Raw genomic sequence first — 26,361 nt, 5'->3', positions numbered from 1 at the left:
ACAGAATAGTCTGCTGACCAACAGCATAGATTCACAGTGGGTAAGGAGAACAGGTAATGAAAGCTGCTTTTTTTCTTTCTTTCTATAGCATCCTTAGACAGAAATGCTTTTTTAAATTGCTTGCCCAGAATAGAGTACCAAACAACATATGGTGTAAACGTCAATTACTTCTGATTCAAACTCACAAATGGTGCCATTCTAATTACATGCAATACTAGTCTGAAAGGCATCTATTACAGAGCAAATGGAAGGATTACATTGGTAGTGAGAAGGGATTAGTTTCTAGTAACCTTACAGCAGATAATACTAAACCAAAATTAATAATGGATATGATTTTACAACTAATAAAAATTCCTCCTTAAGGACTGTAGTATACAGATGGCAGAGGTTTCAAACACAGCTGCTAGAGCAAACAAACAAACAAGTCTGTGTAATGGTTACTGTTGAAATTAGGGGATGCAGACTTCTTGTGTGGGTGTATTTCTGACACACAAAGAGAACTCTGATGCCATTTTGAATCAGGAAAAAAGCCACGTCAGCCTGAAGAAAATGTGGGGGCTGGGGGCAGGGTAGGCAGGGAAAGAACTTTGCTGCCCTTAAAGGCAGAATCAACTCTGAAGCAACAGATCACTACAGCACGCACTGAGTAGAAGCCATGCTTAACAGCAATGAACTTAAATTGCAACAGCAGCAACCTTAATGAAAACCTATTCAAAAAGGCTGTATTGGTTACATCCCCCTCAGGCTTGTGTTTCAAACTATCCCAGTGAAGCAGCTCCATGTGATTAGCAAATAGGATGCAGGCATAAAAGCAAGAGGCTATCTTGGGTCAAAACAATTAGGCCAACATCTGCCTCCGAGATGATCATACAAACTGTTGGGAGAAGTAGTACAACAAACAGGAGAAATATGCAGATTTCTCACTCTGCACCTTTCTGCCCCCAGCCTCTTGACTGCCCAAAGCAGCAGGAACTATGGCGTACACTGATTTATTGAGTACTGCTAAGCATTCTTAGAGAAGTACTTGCAATTATACACACAATTTAGGGACAGAACATCCTATGTCACAAAATGTATATGCAGCTCTCGTGCTGGGGAAGTTAGGAAAACCTGCAATCTTGCAACAGTGATGGTGTGTGATGACAAAGTTAAGAGGCTTGTAAAAAGGGAAGCTGTGAAAAGCAGCAATGAGACTAGATACAGCAGTGTTCAAAAGATTTCATGGCATGGACTTGAGGAGGTGCTTGGTGATTGCTGCATCCCCACCTTGGAAAACCCTAAATTCATAAAAGATAATTTATCATCATAGGTGTGCATCATTACTGGCACTCAGTTTAAAAATATCTATCAGTGCTCATAGGAAAATGGATCCAAGAGTTCAACACTATCAGATCCGCAGTTCATAAACTTCAAATAAAAAAGTGCAAGTGAGAAATGCATGCTACATTAAAATAAAAAACCATACCAAAACTTGTAAAGAACAAGAAAAGAGAAGCCTCATAATCCTCCACTTAACATAGGCACTCTTTAGCTTTGTCAGGTACATTAGCTGATACAAAATTATTGAAGTAGGTATTAGTTATGATTTCTTGATAGGTCCTTTTTAGGTTTCCCAGGATATTCTCATGTTTGTGGTTAATATTGAAGAAAATCCCTCTGACAATATACAAACTACTGTACTGTTTGTATGCCTTTTTTTCCTGACAAAATTCTATTCTAATAAAGTTCTGAAAACACCAGTTACTTCAGTGGGTGAAGCATACAAAAGGAACACTTGACTGTCCTGCCATGCAAACTCAAATAGCAATGCTCAAACAGCCTTCAAAGAGTAAGACATTAGCGTTGCTCAACAGTGTTTTACTCAAAAATTTTTGAAGTAGTTGAATAATTTAAGTATTACATGAAATCATTCAAAAAAGCATTGTCACACAAGTCATCTACTCAGTTAACATTTCAGTACTCTATACTCTACTGAGTTCCCCTCTTAATTTGCTGATGTGTTCAATAGATATATGTTAGTTATAAGGCACATGATATAGGCAACTCCTATGAAAAATTGTTTTGGCTTACAGAAAATAAAGACTGGACAAAGGTTTGTGATCAAGAAAATCTGTAGGCAAGATTAATTTTTTTAAATGGTTATATATTTAAACAGAAAAGTTCCAGTTTACTTTAAAAGAAACAGTAAAAATGGATGTAGTATAATTGAAGAAAGAAAATTAACTGTGAAACACTGCAGTGCAAAGACTCTGTTATACCTTCTAAGAGAGGCTTAAAATACACTTATACCAAAACAAATATTACACTTTTCCAAGCATATATATATATATAAAACCCTATCAGAGTACTCTCACAGTTATGAACAGCATTTAAGAGAATTATCTAAGATGCAGTCTTACAAAGATATTGAGATTTTCAAACTGAGGCAAATTTCCAAGGAGAAAAGAGAGGGATACAAACACAACCAGATCGCAATTTTCTGTATTCTCCCTTATGACCTTTGGCTTTTAATGAACCTAAAATATAACGTAATTATGTGACCTTAGGCACTCCCTACTTTCACATTTGTATCAAAATATTATTGTAAGATAACAAAATGGCAATTCTTATGTGCTATGTTAAATTATTTAAAAATGCAGAAGAAAATCTCCAAAATTATTGATGATGGATAACAAATTACTACGTTCTGAGCATATATAGTAATAGAAGACAGTTCAAATCAAGCAACCAACCCACGAATGAATCAAGAACACCTCAGCACTTGTCAGTATATAACTTTTTCCACCCATCAGGGAAAAGCTGTTTCTTCTGGGCTGCTGAAGAGGTAAGTGAGCCAGTGAAGTATATTTCCAAAGCATGAATTAGAAAAGAATATTTATATTAACACAGTCACAAAATATTCTGACTTGGAAGGGATCCACAAGGATTCTCAAGCCCAACTCTTAAGTGAATGTCCCATACAGGCATCAAACCCACAACCTCAGTGTTATTAGCACCATGCTCTGAGTTCACCTCAGTGGCATTATCTCTTCATGCAAGCTCAAAAGGTTTACTTAGCACAGAGCATTAGGCTGAACTGTACAAGGTAAAAGAGAAAATTCAGAAAAGGTCTCTACATAGAGGCGTTTGGATTATTTAAATAAGTATATGGATATTAGTTATCATGTGTGCTCATGCCAATAACACAAATCAGGAATACAAGAAATATCTACCTGTTTCTAAAAGCTCTCTGCTGTGGGCATGTCAAATCTACTTTTTCTCTTGAGAGCTGAAATACCTATGTTAACCAAGTATCATATTCCTCCACCACTCTGATAACACAAAGCTTTTCAATGAGATTGAAACAACAAAAGCAGCACTACCTTGTTCTAGGTGCAACCAAATTAAGTCAGAACATAAAAGTTAATGTCCCACAAAATACTCTGCTGTCAGAGATTAAGAAAAAAAAATTGAAAGAAGAGCATGGAAAACATGTATCAAAGTCAGACATGGAGACTGCAATTTCCCAAAAGCAACGCACCAGGCTCCAAAGCAATTTTTCCTTGCAAAGAAAGAGTATAGCAGTGAGAGAAATGAGAGTTTCCTCCACCACTGACAAAGATTATTGGGGGGGGGCAAGAGAGTTATGCAAAGCTCTTTGGTAGTAATCAGTCCTATAAAACTGTCAAAAAGAGTTCTGGAACTTCTCTCATCACTGTTATGGGAAGTGAGATCACATCCATGAAGCTTGAAAATAAAATTATGAACAAGTATAAAATTCAATAACAAAAAGAAAAAAAAAGAAAGGCTCTTGAAAGAACATTTTCTTTTGCTAAAAATAAAAAACCTACAATTTACACTTCCCATTTCCTGGCTACTTAATCTGTTTAGAAAACAGTCTGCCTAAGCAATACTTTCAGCTCTGCATGGTTGTAATACTGAAATATTATGTAAATAACACCTTTTTCTCTAGTGAATCTCACAGCACACTTCAATCAAATTTTATTCACTGCACATTATCTCTCTAATGGCCTAGATCCCCAGATGCAGAGCATCAGTGTCATGCTTTTGGTTTATGCAAACTGATGATTGTGAACATACGTGAACATTTTCACTCCAGCTGCTGCACTTTCCATTCCATTTCTGAAATGGAAAATTATAGCATTTCAACCATCTCACAAACTACTCAGATCAGTAACTGAGAAACTTATTTTAAAATGAGTCCATAAAGAGAATTCAGGGAATAAACAAGTCAATTCACATCATTACATGCATGAACAAGCCAGTCATCAATCCACATGCTCTGTTTTGCACAATACAAATTAGCCTGCAAAGAAAAGAAGAAAAGGAGACCGAGGCATAAAAGTTATGATGGGAGAGTTCTGCCCATATTAGTTTGTAGAAAACAAACTATCATCTCATTGCTATGAAAGGCAGAGATGCACTAATGACAACATAGTATTAATTGCCTGAGATTAGAAAACACCCATTCATCTGCTCCCATTGCTATGCCTGCAATACTGTTCTATTTAAGAGCATTAATGGAGCCATGAAGCAAATCCTGCCATCATCCACAAAAACTCATGCTGGTTTAGATCACCTAGCAATTTAGGTGCATGTATAGCATATTCCTTCAAAGGAAAGGGAACTGTAATCTCTTCTCCAGCAGGAAACAAAACATGCCTCAATCCAAAAGGGGAATATAAGTATTTGAGTGTCTGGCCATTTGGGCCATACTGAAGCAGCTGAATTCTTTAAATACTTGTCTCAAACTGCATAAAAAGGGACATAAAACCAAAAGAGGCACCACGGCAGGATTTGAACACAGCTTCTTTCAAAGATTTAGCTGTAATACCTGTTATTAACACTATCTGAGAAATGAATCAGGTAGGAAGATGGTGTCTTTTACAATGGCATCTGAGATATTAAGTCCCAAACCAAGGGCTGGTAAATATTGCAGCAACTAAAAGACCATTTATCATGGCCATCCTCTTAAACTTATATGAGTTAGGCTTCCTTGCACACATTTCACCTGCTATCTGTAATAGCCATTTCAATTCCTGGAAGTTTACTCAGCAAATATTTAATGTTATCAGTCACCATTAAGCAGATCAAATAGTTACATTAACCTCATACATCAGGTCAGCACTTACTTGGAAAGCTTGTCATCATCTCTGATTGTTAATACCTCAAACCCTTAATAACATCTCTATACATCACAAGCCCAGGGTCAGGAAGTTAATGATATGTATAATCCACATTCTCAACCACACAACCGGGAGAGAACTAGGGTAATGGAGAGCAATAGAGCAAGACAGTGTTCCAGTAAGTGAAATTAAGAGTGAAGCAGACTATGGGAGAAGCAGAGAAACCATTTAAGGCGTGTTGTGATTTACCCCTTGGCAAGCCACCAAGCCCCACGCAGACACTCACTCACTTCCCCACCAGTGGAAGAGTAAAAGTATCCCTTTGGTCAGTTTGGGTCACCTGTCCTGGCTGAGTCTCCTCCCAACCTCCCATGCAGCCCAAATTTCCACATCAGTGTGGCAATAAGAACTGCAGAAACAGCCTTGGCTCTGTGCAAGCCCTGCTCAGCAACAACAAAAACATCTTGATATTATCAATTCTGTCTTCTGCACAAGTCCAGGACACCGCCCTGTACCAGCACAATGTGAGAACTATCACTGCTGAGATCCATAAGACATCTTATGTATATGAATCCCAATAGCAACACAAAATAGGCAAGTTAGAGGTATGAGGAAGTGGGTGGAGAGGTGATCTTTGGCATAGACTGAAAATGCTGCAATCCTCTGTGTTTGGAGTCATTCTGGCCCTCTGTTTTGCCATCAGCTATTACTTTGAACATAAATATCTAAATTCATAGGAATATCTGGCTATAGTATTTCTGCTTATGGAGCTCATATACTTTAACAATATCTCTGTAGGCTATTGTGCATTTTTCATATGCACTGCATTTTTCCATCCAGTTTTTTAAGTCCTCCACCCTGCCTCACCATTAAAAGATCATGAGAAAGTAGTGGGAATTCTTCCACTAAAACTGAGATTTAGTCATTTAATAAAGAAAACCTAAGCCCTTCCCACTGTCTTTCTTCCATATCATGACACTTGCTTTTGATCTTTATTTTTCACATATTGCTGTCCATTAATAGGTCTCCAAAAATGTCTTATCTCAGAATTAATCATGAAGCTCCAATCTTTTATGAATGATAAAATACTGTTCATCTCCAACATAAAGAAAAGGCAGTTTTGAGCGCTACCAGACAGAAATAACTGATACATGCGTAGATTTAAGAACCACATTAATTCTTAGGTTCTGAAAGACACAACAATCCCATAAATCTGTGCAATGTCATTTCTTGCTCTACATTCCACTGCTGTAGAATTCAGTGATAATTTATTAGAGAAAGGAACCTGTATCACTAATTTCATGTAAAAAACTTGACCAAGCTCCCAGACCATAAGAAATGTGTGCTGCACAAACATTCCTCCCCATACTATTTGACTTCAGTACAGCAAACAAAATGGAACTGAAACAAAAGCCCTTCATCCCATCTAATCAAAACTTGCAGTGGGGCTAGATGCTTGCCAGACAAATATCAACCACCACTTATAGAAGGGGAAAATCAAGAACTAATCAAGATTCACCCAGTTATTATTAAACTTTTTAAGACTAAATAGACTTATAATTTGGGGGTTGCTTTTTTGTTCTTCATTTGTACATTTGCCATAAGCTCTCTTGACAAGTCTAGAATGGGCAGTGATTAATAGCCAAGGCCTTTCCTCATAGGTGAGTTTTTGGCAGAAACAAAGTCCGTGAATCAGGTTATTTGGTAACCTGCATGAGTCATTACAAATTATTCATACATAAAAGAACAATCAGGTTTGGATTTTTTTAAGTGCTGCTTTTAACTTTTTTAAGATCTCTTACTGAGTTGGATATCATATTTAGATACTAATTGCTTTCATTTGAATAAAAGCTTTTCTCTTTAAGCACAAGGCTTATTTTCATCTATTGTTCAAGTGTTCTAGTGTTCTATTCAAGGTTAAACAATCAAAAGTCCAGAATGAAAATAAGAGCAACAATAAAGGACCATCTAAATGAAAAAAAAAGAAAATCTAGGCAAGTCCTTTAGAAGTTCCCTTTATCACTTTCAGGGTTGTCATAAACAATGCTGCACCAATTTGTTTTAGTATCAATGCTGGATGTTTCTTCCCCCTCCCTAAAAGCAGATAAACTATCCAATGCCCACTGTCCCTGTTGATGAGGCAGGCAGGTGGATTTAATAGCACACCATCTGCCCGTCTGAACAAGTTGCAGTGGCAGTGCTGCTAAAGATTAGAAGGATCAGTTTGCACAGAAATCAGTGCTGTACAGAGTAAATAAAAGCTTCCGGAGCTAAACTGTAAAAAAACCCTGACTTTCAATTAAATTATATTCCTAATGAAGCATGGGATATTTTAACTGTAAGGACACTTTCCCCATATCTACATCCCTTCATTTTCCTGTGTCACACATTCAAGACTACTCTGAAGGACATTTCCATCTTTTTATTAAAAATATACTCACTATTAAACCTAGAGACTGAAGGAAGAATGACATGCATGCAACAAGAGCAGCTTGTCCAGGCATAACTGAGGCCTCTTTTAATTGCTTGCTAAGTTGAGGGCTTGCATTTTTCAGCTTGCTTGTCTTGAGAAAGGCTTCCAAGTGGTAGGAATGGAAAAGAAAACAGAAGGAATGAGAAGAAACCATGTTAGATCAAGTGGTCCTTTGACTAGAGAGAGCATTCCTAATCTTTGGTAGCTTTGGTCAAGAACATTAACCCTGAAGTACATAGCCCCAGAACATAAGCTGTAAAGAGATATGATGATATGCAGGTGTTAATTTGCCTTTTTCCACAGCAAGTCAGGAACCTTCCCACTTTCAATATCTCCATGACCTAAACAAACCTGTGTCTTTAGATTTAGAAAAACATGTTTGTGTTCTTTTCATCATCCAATCTCATCTTGAAGAAACCTACAGCAGAGAAGAAGTTGATAGGGACACTTCTAAATTTGAAGACACTCCTATTTTGGTCAAATAAAATAAAGTTATATGCAATGCAGTGTCCTAAAATCTTTAATGGGCTACAAGCAATGCTGCAAGGCTGAACATCATGCTTTTGACTACACTCCACATACTGATTTTATTGCCATCCTGAAGGATTATCCACAGTCAGATTAGCGTGGGCTTAAAAGGAATGAGCAAATTTTGTATGATTTTGTACTCATCCTTCATTCAATTCAGTTAATGTGAAACATTATCCCACTGCTGACCTCCAAGTAACTGCCTACCACTATGAGTCGCTTTCAGTTTATATTTCATTTACTTATTTGCAAAGGTGAGTAAACTTTTACTAGTAATAAAAGGTCAAAATGTGCTTTATTTGGAGAGTCTTCTCAAACAGGCAGACTTGGTTATTTTATCTTATCACACATTAAGTTACAATAATAACACCAAATATACTCCCTACCAAAATTATGTGGGATTTCTAATTTTGTCAGTCTCAGTCTAACAGCACTTTGAAGCCTAGAAATTTCATCACAAGCATTCTTCCCATATCTATAACATTACTTGGAGTTATAGGACAGAGCACCTCTTTCTTTTTGCTTTCATATGCTGTTTATTGAGAACATAAGAGGAAAATTCAAGTCGCTCATCGGTAAATACTGGTTCTTAAATCAGCTTGTAGGATTCCAAACCCAAGTTCTTATTCAAGATATAAGTATATTGATCCTTCTACAGTGACACAGGTTGGGAGCTTGTGAAGCAATAGCAAGCAAAAGCACTGGCTCCCCTTCTCCATTCACATCCTGCCTGGTCATATGTCCCTCAGAAAGGAGAGCTCCCAGGAGGCTACAAAAATGGCCACCACCTCAGCCCAATCCTCACAACAGCTTACAGATGCTCCTTCCTACCTTCCTTTTCATTTCCCCAAAAGGGACCTCCATTCCCACTTACATCACCATGCCTTCTTTTCCCAGCTCAGTCCTCTGAAGACTGTTGCTGACGTCTTTCCTTTGCACCTTTTCTTAACACTTTTATGTCTTTTTGAATGGCTATTTAGTATCAGCCACCTGTGTCTCTGATGGTTCTTCTGCCTTGTTTTCACTGTCTTCTCTCCCTCTTTTCTAACAGCCCATAAATCATTTCTACAAGCTGAAGCTGTTTCCATGAGAAGTACTGCTGCCAACAAGCCCAAAAAGGGCGGCTTCTCCTTTTATTCCCTGGAAAGCATGAAAGAGTCATTAGCCACATTTGAGGAGATGAGTTTGCTCAGCTGCATCAGGCCATGGTGCCCCATGCTGCCATAGAAACACTGGACAAAACCAGAAGTTGGGCATATTTTATTCAGACTGTTTTCATTTCACACTTTTTCTGTCCACGAGACTGGTTGCTGATGCAGCCCTGCTAGCTCTGGAGCTATTTGAGGGGAACATCTGTTATGCTCTTTTAACTTCTCTCCTAAACAGCACCAAACCACAGAGCAGCTTTGATATTCCCATACACGCATACACTGAGCGTAACAGGCAACTACTCCTCATTACTGCTGATACTGAATAGGCAGTTGGATCAGATGTTAACATGAAAATTAACAAGAGATTACTCTTCCCCTAGCATACCAGAAACAGCACACTGCTTCAGACCCAAGAACCCCATCCACCTTGATCAGAAGCTGAAACCAGAATGCTGGAGGCCCCAAAATGGGGCTTTTTTTGTGATTTTTCTGTTGTTGTTTTTGTTTCATTGGGTATTTGCAGGAAGAAGAAAGGGTGTTGCTTGTTCTGTTGTCTCCCTCTATTCACTGCTACATATGTTCATCTACGGAAGAAAAGTTGTTTTCATAACTACCTGTTATCCCTTCAGTACACCTGAGCTGCTAGTTCTTTCCAGATAAATGAAGATGTTTACAAATTCCATCCTGCAAGATAATTTAGGCAAATCAATACTAGAGGTTGAATCTTCAGCATACAATAAACATACTCAAAGTATTGCTTATGAATACATACACAGTACAACAGGTACACAAGGCCATGGCATTTCACAGCTCTTCAAACTGCTATGCACTTTTACTTTTTAATGCCTTCGTGAATAGCTCATTTTACCCTACACAGCCCTGAACCTTCAATTGTTTTCTGTTAAACAAAAACAACTGCTATTCCCTAAGCAAGAAGCATCAAAAAAATATTTTTAGACGTTCTAGTCAGGTTTCTTTCTGCTTACAATAGTTATTAGTCTTGTATTAAGATGACTTTGTCTACTACCAGAGTCTGAAATGAGATATAGTAGATGCCTTCCCATGCTAAGGGGTTGTTCTTTGAGGAGGAGGCAACAAAAGAAAAAGGGCACACATGACTGCAAGATCTGCTTGATTTTCAGAACTCAACAACATATTCTGCTAAAGACTCCAGAAAAAATCCCCTTGAGATGAAATTTAAATATGCATTCATTTTCTTTTTGAATAAAATGCTTAATGTAATACCACTGTCTGTAACAGTTGCCTTGGTCATTTCATGACATATGTAAATGTACCTTTATTTTCCAGACTTCGAGTGCTTACATTTGAGCAAGCAGCTAGGAAGACTATTTTTGGGGGGTTTTTTCAACAGTTGGTTTTTTGTTTTTTTTTTTTTTACTTTTACCTTTGAGGAAGGAGGGAAACAATATTAATAATATGAAGGGAGAAAGCAAAGAGAATAAAATGGAACAAGATCCTCTAAACATTCAGTCATTAAGAAGCAGAACTATTTGCTTGCTGCATCAGCCTCCCATGGTAATACAGTACCAACACCTTGCAGCTGATGCCCAAGAGCTCCCTCAAATGAGTAACCTCATGCAAGAGCTTTGTTTTGAATACCTAGAGTGATTTCCCATTTTGGTTGCTTGAGTGACTCAAATATACTTCTGTATCTATAATACAGAGGATATAAAACAGAATTTTAAACCAAGTTGGGATGAGAAAATGTTCATACAGAAGATTTTTTTTTTATACAAGTCTATCACCTGGCTTGCTGAATCTCATTTCAAACGAGATCAAGCAATGGATTAAGAGCAATAGAAAAACTTTCACTTAGGAAAGACATGTTAAGATATCTGTAAGAGTTTTTTGTGAGGCAGTTTTTCAGAAGCGCTATACAATGGAGAGGGGAATAATTACTCTACCTCAGAAAAAACATACAAGGCAAGTCAAAATTCTAAAAAAAGATGTAAGTAAAAAGCCACAGTGAAGGCCGTCCACGTTTCCTTTTTTACTTAACTACAACAGTCAGGATAGCCGGGAGGAAAAATCATGTTGTATAATTGTATGGCTTCTGCTAGTTTACTTCTCTGAAAGCAGAGCTGAGGAGCACCTGAATCCTGAGATCTGTGAGCAAAGCAAGAGACTGCAACATAAAACTTTATGGTCAAAGAGAAAGCTAACTACAGTTCAAGCTAGAGACGTGCATTGTAGTTCATTGATAACTTTATACATCCATTGGATTCCAGTATTGTAATGCAGTAAAGTATCACCAATCCATTTTAAGACTTACTGTCTCATTAGATGGCTATTAAAGACATACTAAGATTTGCTTTTCCTTCAACTCTGCCTATTTCCCTTTATGTTTTAAAGATTAAATAAACTTCATTTCAATAAACCTGATTTCAATACAATGATAAAAATAAAGGAAAAACCACACTTATAAGCTTCCAACTCCTCATCTTAATGAGCTCCCAATACACAGATTTTTCAGAGGTCACTTTGAACATGACCTGGTGACTACTTGCTTGCTTTCAGAATGGCACAACTTTCACTAGCCTGTGCAGAACTGAAGGGAAATAATCTCCTTTGGAAAATATTTCCATTTCCACTTGACCAGAGAGCTATTTTTTTATTTAAGGGCATGTCATGGTGCACTGACTTCACTCTAGCCAAAGGCTGAAACATTTAAATTAACCCCCAAATTTATTAAAAGGAGGAGGAGTATTCACGTGAAACAAAATATATGATCTGTGCTTCGAATCTTAGTTAACTATCTTCACAATTCATCTCAGAAATGGCGCATCCTGGATTAGAGCTAGTAAATAATCTTAGACCTCTTTCATACCATCCACCCCAGCTTTGCCCTCTAGGTACTGTTTGTCTGACAAGTCTTCCCAAGGTACCTACTGTGGGAGCTTGTGCCAAAGACCAATCCAACAACTACTGTACAGAGCATCACTAGAAATATAATGTTGCTCTCACAGCCACATCTTATCATTCCTCACTTCTACAGCATACAGTACTAAAAAGCTAGAAAATTTAGAAAACACTGAATCCCAGTTTATAGGCAAAGTTCCAAATGCAGTGTCAATAATTTCTACTGTTTTTGATGGAACATTATTCTGTTTGGTGCAGGAGATCAGTTAGAGATTGAATGCAGCTAATACTCCTTAGGGAGATGTAAATGAAGATACAGCTCAGACTTACTTTTTAGGTTAAATTAGGCAGGGCTGAGCTGACACAACTGCAAGTAAGAAATAGGTAAGTTACCTACACAACTAAAGTGTAGATTTATCACTCTCTAGAAAACACAGTATATATGCTTATATTCCCTCTAAGACTCACCCAGTTGGGTAGCCTGCATCAAGCTTAAGACAGGTGAGAAAAAACCCAAGTTATGCCTGCATGGAAATGTACAGGAACCTACCTTCATTGTATGACTCATAGCCTTCTTTATATAGCAGCACCAGAACTCATTGAGAAGAGATTTCTGCCAAGATTGCTGCTTTTATTTCCTGAGAGTTTGAAAACTGAACACGTGCTTGTTTTGCCCTTTTAAATATAATTTCTGAAGGTCAGCAGTGACTGCTGGAAGACAACACTGCATCACTCTGGAAAACTACAAAGAAGGTGAAACACATCAGTGCTACTGGTCCCAGTATGGCAAGGAAAAAATGCAGCTGCCTGTGTAAAAATATATATGGATTATACTTGCTGCAGACACTTGATACCCATGTTCAAGGGGATGCATTAGTTAACCACCATGGAAGACCACTTAATTACATTGTGGTTATATTAGTGACCACTATGGAAGACCACCTTAATTAAAGCAAAAAAAGGTAAAGACAGACCACACTGGCGAAAGAGTAAGAAAAATTAACTTGGCCTGAATGGCATTCAGAATATTGAAAAAGCTAATAACAGGAAGGATGACTTGAGCTTGCAGCAGAAGGTGCACAGCATGTGTGCTTCGCTGTTAGCAACAGTACTGAATCCTGGATACAGACAAAACAAATGGGAAATCAATGCAAAGAATTCAGGGATTGTGCCAGAGGACAAGAAACAACTTGAATATCCTACAAAGAAAGAAGCTAAAGCCTCATTTAGGTGCAGAAAAGGGAGCTCCATCTTTCAGAACAGCATCCCTTGGGTGTAATCCAAGGAGAAGCTACAATAGAGCTGACACAAAAATCTCCATGCTCAGCCACTAGTTTTTCCTTAAGAAGAAATAAATTAGAACACTGGTAGTTTGAGATGCCTTAGATTCATTCTGGGAGTGATGTTTCTTCTTAAAATCAGAAAAACAAGTTTTCCAAAACAGTCTATGTCTTCAGCAAAAAGGAATCAAGTTCTACCTGTCTTTGCAGGAAAGCTTCAGTACTGAATAACTGCAGGAGAAAGTTGCTTGGACTCAGAAAAAAACTGGCAAAACAAGAATCCTACAAAATCTGTGTTTGCTGCACATCAAAAGAGTAACTCTTCAGAAATCACAACACATGCAAGACTGAACCTAAACTATTCAGAGAACCTGACATGGAACACATTTTGGAGGATGCTGCTGACATTGCATTCCCAAATCTCAACTAGGGAAGATACCTGGAAAAGTAAGGTGAGAAGAAGGGGAACACTCCAAAACAAAAAGAACTACTCTTTAACAGTTTTATCCATAACTTTCTTTTCATAAAAGCACAACCACCACTAGCTAAAAGTTAAGGAGGTTGTGGCCCAGGATGCAAAAACAATAAACCAAAATAGAACAGAACAAAGCTAGCAATGACACTGCAATGATTCACTTGCAGCTTGTGATTCTTTCCTCTCTTTTGGGTTTCTATAAATATTACTTTTAAAAGCATACAAACAAATAAAAGGTCAACTTAATATTGTTTTATTACAAGACCAGCAATTACTCTACTCTTTGCACATTTCAAAGTTTCTGAGTTAGCCCAAAGGCACTAATGATATTTAAGGCCCTGAGCCTTCAGGCATGCTGCAAACTGTCATGACCAGACATAGTTACTGTTAAAAAGTTCAACAGGAGTTGTACTGGATGAGAAATTTTGTGCAAGTAGCCATCCAGGTCCTCCACAACTACAAGTAATGTTTAAATGATTTTGCATATAATAGATAAAAACATGTCTTCAGGATAAATTTTTGAATTTCTGTATGCTGACATTGTTTTCCTCCATACATTATTTAGCTTAGATCCAGTTCTATGAATACTTGAATTTTAAGTGCAGGTGCGCAAAATGATTATGCTTGAACATCATGCAAGAGCAGAGATTACTTCTCTTCTTCCCTCCCTAGTCTGTCCCATTTTATTCAACAAGTCCTGTAAATATCAGTATAGATCAAGGTACAAATTCTGGTTCCTTTTCAATGGATGTTTGGAACCAGGTATAATCAAAGAGATAGCTAAAGAAGTGCTAATATTAAGAATAGAAAGAAAAAGTTGAAGCCTCCATTAGCATAGTTCTGTAGCTTGAAAAGTCTACCCAGGTGCAACATACAAAGGGTGAAGTATTGGAATGGTCACATGTTGTATCAAGTACCAACAAACTCCTGAAGGACTTTCTGGCATGCCAAAAAAAGGAACAGAAAAGGATCTGAGTTGTTAAGTCATAGACATTGATAAGTAGAATATTGTGGCTCTGAAGGTTTCATGTGACAAAATTTATCATTTACAACCACACCATTGGAATAGCACAATATTGTCATCCTAAAGTTAAAAATAAAGTTATCAGAAGAGGAAGAGCAAATAAAAGGGCTCAAAGACAACATTTATGCTGTCCTGGCGTTAATGTAAATTCACTTCTCTGAACTATGCTATTAGAAGTTCATTGCTTTCTAAAGCTGAAGAAGATTCACTAAAAAATATCAAGATAAAGAAACATATGAACTATAATAGTGCAAAGCTTTGAAAAAAGTATGTTAAAAGTCAGCCAAGAAATAGAGCATTAAGTTAAAGAGAATTAAAAAAAAAAAAACAAACAATAAAAACCACATTACTAACTGCTTCTGAATACACCTGCAAAGGAAACTGCAGTTCTGCAAAGAAAACAACACACAAGGTAATTATTAATTGTTTCTGAAGCTGCTAATTCTTTCTCTTCTTTAAAACACACTATGAGATTTGCAGGTTAACAAAGGGTAAATAACTTGAATGACAATAGAGCACAAAGGACTTACAGGTACATTCCCTGACAGACAAATTTCCATGCAGGGAAAAGTACCTGTGTGGAACCACTGATCATCAAGTCAGTCGTGGGAATGCTCTGATTTTCAGAGCAAGAAACTGATATTGATCATCATCATTATGGCTAGTTAAAACAAAAAAAATCTAGCATACTACCTGTGGAGAAAGTAAGAACTGATGAATGACAACACTGTGAACAGAACTTACGCAGAAATGTGCACTCCCCTGAACCAAAATATCTCAAATTCCTTAAAAGTTAGAGCTCTGCAGAAGAGTTTCTCTATTTCAAGTATCTTTCACACAAACATTACTTTTGGCCTCACACTTCTCCTCCAGGGCTGTAGATTTCTCAGTCATTTGAACATGAGTTTTCTACTAAAACCTTCCAAGCCATAACACATTTTGTTGTTCTGAAAGGTGATACAAATGCAGTATACGCATTAAACTCAGATAATAGGCTTCAGAAAAAGAAAAAAAGGGGGCCGAATAAGAGGGAGGAAAGTACATCAATTGTTTCATACCGACTTTGTCCCCAGAAAAGCTGCTGAGCTATTCTTTGCAGACAAGTTCCACTCCTATGTCATTTTCACAACAAACGCAGAAGTCCCACTGACTAAGGCGATTACTCCAGCCTGTGCATGTCCGGATATCAACTTCTGCCGGTTCACTGTGCTCTTTTCAAATGCCTCTGCATCACAAGTCCTGATGAATTCTCATCAGGATAAAAGGATAAGTAAAAGGTTTTGGAAGTGGACAGCATAGGACTACTCAGCAACAGGAGAATTTAGGGGTGCATCAGAAATTAGGGCATGTACAGCACTCAGTCAAGCTACACAAGAGTTGGGCTTAAAAGCATAAGGAATGCCCTTACTTCTGGCCTTGGTATCCACAGAAGCTACAGAGGAGAACAGCCCTTTATGGCATAGGGCTATTTTAAAAGTGCCATGAGAGGTGTAGAATTAGGCCCAATGCATTGCAGGCAAAAGACAAAAGCTATGCTGAATTCTGTTCAGCATTTCCGCTATGAACTGGGTCTCAGAATCTTCTGCAACAAGCTGCAGTAACTGACCTGAGAATAACCACAATCAAGAGTCATTAACAGAAACAAACCAAAAAAGGCTTCTCTTCACAGAGAGACATATCTACTCACAAAAGCCTTCAAAAAATAATGAGAGGTATGGAGAAATTCAACTTAATATGAAAGTATGCCGACATTTTCCAGAGACACACCCAGTGACAGTTATACGGTTCTGGTGCATTTGCCAATGGCACTATATCACGTGCACCAAGAAATCAACTTTTCCCATTTTTCTAACACACCAAAATCAAGTATACTGGGGAGAAGAACAATTCTTCTGCAATATTTCCCTAGTTTCAGGCTGGCAAAACAGCCCAAGTCATGCTGTAAGCAAGGAACACCAAGCAACTTAGTAGGCTGAATGCAGAGATCACCTGGTAGCGTTTAGCATCTCCAGGCTTTTCCCTTGGCCAAGAGCACATTTCTCAAAGCACTGCCAAGGTCTGTCTCACTAGATCACAGGCTTATTGAAGCATTAAGAGAGTGTGTTAACCTTCACATAAGCAATTTTATAGGTCAACAGGTACATCTAGGAAATGGAAATTTGCTGGCATTTCCACAGGTCCTCCCGTACACTGTTGTGTTTTACAGTTGATTTTGTTTGTTTCTTTTTTTGTTTGTTTTCCTTGTTTCTCTGTTTTTGGGTGGATTTTTGTGGGGGTTTTTTTGTTTCTTTTTTTTTTTTTTTTTTTTTGTTTGCTTGTTTTTTGTTTTGTTTTGGTTTTGGGTTTTTTTTTTTTAAGAGAAGGAAGAATGAAGCCTGCAGTAAATGATCATTAAAGAACCATGGATCAGCCCCATCCAGCCTTTGGACTAGGAAAGTACAGCTAATACTTTACTTCCTTGATTCATATCAGATTATCAATCTGTTGAACATACCTACTGCTATTCCATCCAAACTCCTCTTTAGGGCCAGTGTGCCAGTTTAAAAATCAACCTATTTTTCCTTCGCATCAAGTTCAAGAATAAAGAGTTTCTTGTCCACATGCTATTCTTGTCTGTGTCCCTTATTGTTTCTAGGTCCTGAAATAATTGCTATATCATGTGTAGCAAATGACATACCAACACAACTCCACCCAGGTTGCACAGATGAACATTCACCACTAACAAATTCTCAACTGAATGAATTCTCAACTCAAATGAATTCTCAGGTCATTTTCAATCCAGTTACATAACCCATGGCCAGCAGCAGCTGTTTCATTGGCATATTAGTGGTATGTGTAAGTAGATATTTCTAGCTCACAGACTTGGACACGCAGCTTGGGGGAGGAGGAAAGAGTGAAGACAGCTCTCAGGAGCTGGATTGCGTTGCCCCTCCCTGTTGTGGCTCCCAGAACGCCTCCACACGCACCACCTCCTCTTGAATTTACTGATGCGCCTCTATCAAAGAATTATGCTTCAGCTGCTTCTATTTCTACCAACTCAAGTCTATTTAGACTGAAGTTTTTGATGCCAGAAGATTGCCTCAGGCTCAATTCTTTTGAAAACTTTCAAACTTAACTAGTTCAGCTATTTCCGAGAAGAAAGTGTTGCTTAGGACAAAAACAAACCATTCCTTGCTTCCCTCAAATAAAATATTCCTTTGGAACACTGAGCCAAGTACAAAGGGCAGAAATATGTACAGGTCCTGTTCTGTGAGGAAAAGACAGAAAAGTAGTATAAAGATGAGCTCCCATTGTCATTTCAAAAGTGATCAAACTGTTTAAATTCAGGAGTCTTTTATGTTCAATCTTAGTCTTCCTTTTATATAGGAATACAGCTTTTTGGCTGTAACATGCAAAAGCAGATGTAGTGTTTATACAGGATTGAAGGCCATATTAACATATCATTTGTCTTTATATTAATTCCATGTATGTATGTTATTTGCATTATAATACACAACTGTAGCCAGGCTAAACTCAGAGTGTTACTGCTTTCCTTTCAAAACTCTTTGCCTTGACTTGAATAGAAATTCCCTCTTCTTTTGTGAACAGCCTGCTTCATTCTTTGTTGACACCAAGAACTGAACAAGTACTTCAGCTACAAGAACTACACATTCAAAAGCATACTTGTCTTGTTAGTGTCTTGTGAAGTTTAGAACACTTGTACGCTTAGAAAGCTTCTACTGTAACTTTTCAAAATAAACTAACAGCAAAACACAGTTGCATTTTCTGCCACTCAGTGCTACAAAAACATGTGAACCAAAAAACTCAGAGCCTTAATTCCCACCAGTGCCACACAGACAAGTCCAAGACTTGTATTCTCATGGTGAAGTAGGCAAGTCTTTTCAATTGACCATTAATGTTTCACACCAACACTAAGAGATCCAAATTGCTCCTGCTTACAGCTTTTCTTTTTAAAGCCCAACCAGAAATAATATTCAGTTGTTCCTTCTTTCCTCTCCTCAGAAAACAGATGCTTCAAGTTTGACAGTGATTTCTCTGTATACTGTGATTTCTTACTCAAAACGATCATTCCTATCCATTACCAATTGAAGACCTAGATTATTTTAAATAAATACATATTTTCTCGAGCACAACTTTCAGCAAGGATCTTCATAAAAACATCTATGGACTTACAGCTAATACTGCTTGTTCAAAAACTACAGTTATTCCTTAACGCCATTTTACATTTCAAAGATAACACAGCATTGCTGTCAGCTCTAGGCATAATCAAGGCATGCAGCTGCCTAGAGAAACAGGCCAGTGTGTGGGGCAAAACAGTCTTCCCTCCTGCCAAACCCTGCCTATAGCAGAGTCCCAGACAGAGACAGATAAATCTTCCTGCAAAATGCAGGACAGCTATCACAGGACAGCAGTTTGCTTCATATTTGCAGAAGTGAAGACAGATGGAGAACTCTCCAACCTGTCCCATCCCTCAAGTCCTCCAGGAGCTGCAGCAACAACCCAAGGCTGCTTCTGCAGAGCTCTGCCCCGGAACCGGTGTCCCAGCTCCCACCTGTTTTTCTCCCTTTACCACATGGGGAAAGATGCCTGGCTTGACTAGCCTCAGATCTTCATACTCAGGAGCAACAGTCACCCTCAAACCCACCCAGCAGCCTTGCTGGCCCCAGACTACAACAGCTCTTGGCAGCTTAACAGTCTGAGGCATTGTAAGCTGAGAGTGACAAAATGAGTCCTTTCTCATATCTGGCTTTTAAAAGCATCCCTACAACTGCCTGAAGTAATTTTGCTTGGCTATCTGAGTCCTAACTGTAGTAAAATGAAGATTCATTAGCATGCATTCATAAGACAAAACAACATCAACAGAGATCACAATGTGCCAACCTCATGCAGAAATCAAAGCCCTCATGAATCAAACACCCAGGTCCTTGCAACCTGAGCCAAGGAGGCTGCCTCCACCTGAGGCAACCTGTACCTTCTCTGGACCAGATACCAGAAACCCCCTACACACACACACCCCCCTATTAAAGAGTTATTTGCAAAGCCAAGCATAAGAGAAACCCCACACACTCATTTGAAACATTTGAAACTCATTTGAAGCTCCCCAAGTTAATTCTCATGCCTTCTATGCTCTCCAACATATTTGGGAAGTACTATATCCCCCTTTTTCTGTAACATTGTCCCAGTCATGACAGAAGCAGCCTATTTGCCAGATCAGGCACATTTCCCTGCCTCAACACACAGGTCCTGCAACACCCACACAGTAATAGGAGTCAGATAAACATCACTAGAATTCCCCACATTCCCAAGAGTTTACGCTGTACCAAACAACATCATCACTGAGGACAGGAACTGTGACACTGAATATTCCAGGTGGTGTCCATGCAGGATGGGGGGAGTCCTTGAAAACCCTTCCATTATGAAAGGTTCAAGCCTTCCACCCTAGCTGGACAGGCATCATCACCAAGATACAGCAGTTCCCTCAGGCTAACTGGGTCCTTGAGAACACAACAGATAAGGATGCACATGACAAACAGCTAATTTTATAAATATGTATGAAATATATTATTTTATGTAAAATACAAACAGATACCAGAAATAAAAATCACAAAATACCTTGCCCATGTGTATGATTCTCCCATGTGAGAATGTACAGAGAGACATTTAACAGGTCCGTGCTGTCAGATTCTTTTGGTGCTAGGTATCTTTTCATTCTGCTGTCCTTTGCATCAGTGACTCAGTCACATATTCCTTAAGGACAGAAACTTCTATTGGTGGCAATGGGGAAAAGGCAGAGACATTTATCACTAGCTACAACAGAGCAATATTCTGCCAATACTGCAGTCATTACCAAATTGTTTTTCACAATGCTGAAAAAAAATTAAAGATCCTCCTTTTTAATGCTACAAAGAACATAAGCTTTTCCGTAAATCATGCAATCAGTATTTACAGCACCAGATCTCTGTAAAAGAATGCATCAACTGAAGTCTTAATTTGTTTTCCTTGAGTGCCTCTCTCTTATTCAGTGACATTACATCTTGTTCTTAAACAGTGAAACTCTAAATTACCCTTTTTTAATAAAACCTATTTTTTTCTGTCAGAATGCTGTTGAAAATGTTTTTCACTAGCTTTTTATTTTCATGCTGGCTCAGTTACTGAATTATAATTTATTACAAGCAACTGTTTCCAGATCAACTCCTTAAATCAAACAGTTTAGGTGATAGTGTATTTTCTATGCATATCAATTTTGTAAAGCATAGTAATTCAACGTTAAAGCACTACAGGAGGAAGACTTCTCTGTCTTTACATGATTGTTTCAGACAAAGCTTTCAGAAGAAACTGAGCAGCATAGATAAGTTTACATGGAAATGTAATTTACAATTTACTCTCACATGTTAAGGAGCTGCCCCTTCTTTGGAAGGACAGCTGTTCTTTCAAGGTTCAGTAGGCAACAAAGTTTTTAAATGTTTTCTTCACAACTAATTTTTTCTGGTTCTGAGAAAAATTATTTTAGGAACTACTGTGTGATTTTGGGAGCTTGAAAAATGTCCTTTGTCATTCACTCTCCAGGGCAAACTCATATTTTCAACACAGTCATTGCAGACCCAACTTTGAAACCACCCCTCGTGTATTCAAGAATAATCATTCACTTGTCTAAGAGCTGCTGGTGCCTACACAAACAGCAAGCTGAGTAATATCTGATGAGGTGTTTGATTGTTGCTTCAGTATATAATACTGAAGAGTAAGCTCTGAAGATGTTCACTGCAATAATCAAATTCAATATCATTCTTCAGTAGATACTTTTTTTCCCTGAAAATCCAGGGATATGCTTCGGTCTGATCTACTTATATTAAGAAACTTTTCCATTTGGGGCATTCTTTCATACATCAAATTAAAAGCATGTTATTTTAGCTACTTAATTGCACCAACATCTAAACAATATCCATGTAGGCTAGCCAGCAGGTAGATGTTATATTCAAAAAGCAAGAAGGGAGCTATGGTCCTTCTCAAAACTTGTTTAAAAAAATATTGCAGTGAGAGTGGCTGCTTTAAAATCAGGTATCATTAGCTGAACTCCATATTTATCACAGCAATCCTCCTCCCAAAAAAACAGGCACAAGTTCTTCCCAGTCACCACACAAACTCTTAGTTCATCTAATTCACCTTGTAGTTATTGCAGATTATTTTTTCTAACCATAATACTACAACCTCACTAAAGAAAAAGAGAAATAAAATTCTCTATACTAACTAGCTGTGGTATATTCAGGCACTCTAGGATGACATGGATTGTTGATTCCTGTGATTCAAATGACGGCGTAAGACAGAAACATAAGGGAGTCATAATAACTTCATGCACTCACTTGAGCACAATGTATGCACACGTGATGTAGGGCAGATCTGGCCACTTGCTCTGCAGTGCCTCCCTTTCTTAGCATCTAGAAAAAGGCCTCTCCAAACTGAACCTGTGCATAACTCTTGGAAGGGTTACAGACATTTTCCAGAATTTTCTTTTGCACATTATCACAAATAAAACCAGGTTGCTTAAAATACTCCATCTACCTCCAGAGAAATACCAGGAACCATCAACACATATGAGTACATGAATGACACATGATTTCTGCTGTGTGGCACCACACAGACATCCTTTTGAGAGAGCAAGTTGCTACAGGACTCCTGCGACTATCAATAACCTACTGTTAATATCATGTTCACTTATACTCATCACCACCTTGACTGTACCCACCTCTACTTTGTCACTTCAGACTAGTAGCTCAGTTAAATTTCTAATAAATATTTAAAAATAAAATCCACTATAATTCTTCTCTCTTGCACTTTAATTCACTGTGTGCTTTCAGTCCTATATTCAAGAGTACAACAAAAAATGCACCATTGTTAATATATACCAGGGAAACTACAGCCATTTGATCAGATATGCCATCATTAAGGCATATATAAAGTAGCAAATGGGAAAATTCTTCTTAGTCAGCATAAGAAACCCTTGAAGGATAGTTCAACAGCACAACGGTGATATCAACATTTAAATACTGACAATTTACTCCAGAGAAAAAGGTAAAACCAACCATCTGCATCTGTGAATGCGCCAAAAATCAGTGAGCCGTGTGCCAGATCTAACTTGCATTGAAATTCAACTGTCTTCTCTTGTGCCCTTTTAAAACTGTTTTAATTAGTATACAACCAAGTTGAGTATTTCATTTTGAAGAACCATATTGCAGATATTAGTATGACATATATGTGTTAAATTATACAGCATGGTAAAAATACAAAATTTTAATTGACTACAACTGCAAATGCCCTGCATGAAAATTGAGATGCTCTATAGAATAAAGAAATTGCACTTCTAATAAACCACTAATAAACCCTGGGCATAAGTAGCCAAAATGAGAAGGAGGAGGAGGGAAAAAAACCCACTATGTTTTCAAAACCTATGGGATGAATCCTTGTATGTTGCCAACACAAGATCCAGATAATGCAGACATTAAAATTAAATAATGGTATTTCAGACAGCTAATTATCACAGCATTCAATACATAGCTAGGTAAAGTGCTTTACAGAAACATATGATCTAGGGATAGTTTTAAACCCAGTTTTAACTCCGTTTTAAATATATTTCTACCTAATAGTATACACTTTTCTGTTAGATGTATCCATATCTCTAGTGGTTTCTGTGAATATATTTGAAAAGAGTGGAAATATACAGCCTACACTTAACATATATCCTCTAATACCAACTCTTTTCTAAAATGAAAACCAGTCAATGAGCAGCATTCTGTCTTGTGCACTGCAAAAACTTAGCACTAAATTGCTTGGCAGATTCCGAATATACAGTGCCACTGAGTCAAGAAGCACTACTAAAAGCCAGCATAATACAACAGGATGACGGAACCTGTAAACTGTATCAGTAACCAAACTAACCCCCGCAGCATGCTGCTGAAGTCTGCTTTTGATGGATATTAATTGTGTCCCAGACCCCAAGCCAAGATAACATTACATTGAGAGAACACTTTGAGGCATCTCAGTACAAAGAAATCACAAAGCTGACAGCACAAAAACAATGCTACTATCAAACTTTGTCACCAGCCTAACTAAAGCAAGCAAACAAAAAAGATGCACCTTACCTTTTTAAGGAAAAATTTCTGCAATTTCTTGTGAGGCAGCTTTATCATCTTTTTTTCACCATCTGGGATACAGGTCAGGTATTGCAAAGTCCTTGAGCCATTCTGCAGGGGCTTGACACCTTTTGCCTTCTCTATTAACTCGCTGCAGTCAGCTTAGCCCAATGCGTCACCAAACACCAGCCCAGCCCCGCAACAGATTAAAAGCCAAGAGCTAGGCTGGATCTCATTTTTAAAGAAAGCCCTAATACAGACACTCCAGCTCCAGCTGAATACTTCAGCTGTGTAGACAGCACAAGGAAGAAGAGAACAGGTATGAGGTCTACATTGCCCCCTAAAAAAAAACTGCTGCAAAGTTAAAGAAGGCGCTTATACAGAGGCAAGAATTTGCAAGATGAAAGAGACACAGAGATGCTCAGTATCCCACTGATCCTTTCAAATTCCATGCTACAGAAGAAACTCAGTGTCCAGGACTCTGAACACGACCCAGCACTGCCTGCTGAGTGCAGCTTGTCACTGTGCACCTGTTAATTAAGCACACTGTATGTGATTCAGCCAAGCACAGGAAAGAGCCTGTCATTTGTGTTCTCGTCAAATCATTGGAAGACTTATTTCCCCTGAATAGTTTTTAGAAAAAACTCTACATAGAGAGATTTCACACAAAGATGTTATGTACAGATACACATGGAGGTATTTATAGAGCACACCAATGCTGAGTTTGATTCAAAACCATAGGAACAAGCAACCATGGGCATCACTGCCTTCCCTTTGGGAATTTGCAACTAAAGCTCAGCTTCAGATTTGGAGGGACAGGGCTGAGCAGCACACTAGCAATGCTGCATATCTCTTGGGCCACTGCTGTCCTAGAACAATAAGTGCTGTAGGGTGATCTGATCTCAAACACTGTGTTCATTCCCAGTTATGCCAGAGGGATAATCCCTATGTTTAAGAATTAAGCACATGCTGAAGCAGCTGGTTTAATCAGTTTTAAAAAATCATTCCATGATCAAGCTACTCCCTGATTAGTGTTTAAAGAGTCAATCTGTGTAAGAATACACAGAAATGTATTGTGAGAGGAATGTCTTCCAAACATTACCAGTAGCTCCCAAATCTCCATCTCCTGGTTTTATATGATAAATATTATTTCACATAAGCTTCAAATCTCTAATAGTCCATCTCTACCTGTATCATTTTTCTGCTATTTGCATAATTTTCTTACCACAAGGACTATGTCTGTTCTTCAGCCCTCTCGCTGCCCATTTTTCAGGAACTTCAGTACCAAATGCCGTACCAAATATCACTGCGAATTCCCACTCCTACAAAGCACGTGCTTAACCTCCAGCAAGTGGAAAGGTCTGAGGCACCCCAAGGAAAAAGGAAGTTAAGAGAGTTCAGCACACACTTAGATGCAGAAGGTTGTGTTTAAGGGAAGACCAAACATGACAGGCAGATAACTACAGTAAAATGCAGAACCAAACTCTGAAAACTAGTGCCACTATGCACCCCAAGTCCAGCTGGAGAGGCAGCACACTGAATATGCCACAGAAAAGAAGTGCAACATATGTCAAAATATCAGTCAGGGGAAAGATAGAGACCCGGGACAATTACTGTGATAAACCAACAGCTGAAGATAAGCAGTAGACCTAGTATTGAGATTATTCTGACCATCAGGCATTCAAACTGATGGAGAATTTCAGACTTGATTTTGAGAAGCATCCTGCACCATGAGGATTATCTTTCAAAACAACATGGAGAAGATAATTCCAAGTCCAATTTCAAGAAATTGTTCCAAAACTGACAACTGGGGATCACAAGAAGCAAGACAAGAGGTAATTATTTGGTGTGTTATATGTTTGAAGCCTTTGGGTTCAATTTTAATCAAAGTTACAAAAAACATTTCTTAGGAAATTCTCACAGTGTACTGTGTAAGGTGGGAAAGAATTCAAGATACTGGTACAAAAGGGATGGTGAACACACCATAAAACCCACCAGGATGCCTGTAGCAGAAACATTATAGTATATATATTATATAGCTGTAGCATCTTCCTCAACAGTTTCTGCTACAAATGGGCAGGTTTTGAAACCTGAAGCCTTTCAAGTTTAAAAAACCCTGGGATTTTGGGGTATGCATTAGCAAGAAGCATATTACTTTTAAAATTAACAATTCTTATTCCAGATCACCAGGATCTCCATAATTTCTCAGGATCTGCCTAGGAGATTCCCCAATGCCAAATAGCATTGACTTAGAATTTCATTTTTGTGATTATTTGGCTGCATTTTCATTTCTTCATTC

General features: G+C 38.1%; 1 protein-coding gene across 5 annotated transcripts in view; it reads right to left on the bottom strand.

Annotated features, from left to right (window-relative positions):
* Positions 1–26,361, bottom strand: part of RPS6KA2 (ribosomal protein S6 kinase A2) — a 275,673-nt gene that overhangs the window by 217,403 nt on the left and 31,909 nt on the right. The window contains exon 2 of one of the 5 annotated variants that reach the window (XM_038133584.1): positions 7,568–7,701. The exons of 2 other annotated variants lie outside the window; for them this stretch is intronic. In XM_038133584.1, coding sequence (XP_037989512.1) covers positions 7,568–7,701 — 134 coding nt within the window. Of the gene's footprint in view, positions 1–7,567; positions 24,515–26,361 lie in introns of those variants that run through there. 2 more of the 5 variants (XM_038133583.1, XM_038133587.1) reach the window with 2 other exon arrangements.

Source organism: Motacilla alba, chromosome 3 (assembly GCF_015832195.1).
Source record: "Motacilla alba alba isolate MOTALB_02 chromosome 3, Motacilla_alba_V1.0_pri, whole genome shotgun sequence".
In the NCBI taxonomy this organism is placed as follows: domain Eukaryota; kingdom Metazoa; phylum Chordata; class Aves; order Passeriformes; family Motacillidae; genus Motacilla; species Motacilla alba.
This window is presented reverse-complemented; position numbering and strand designations above follow the sequence as displayed.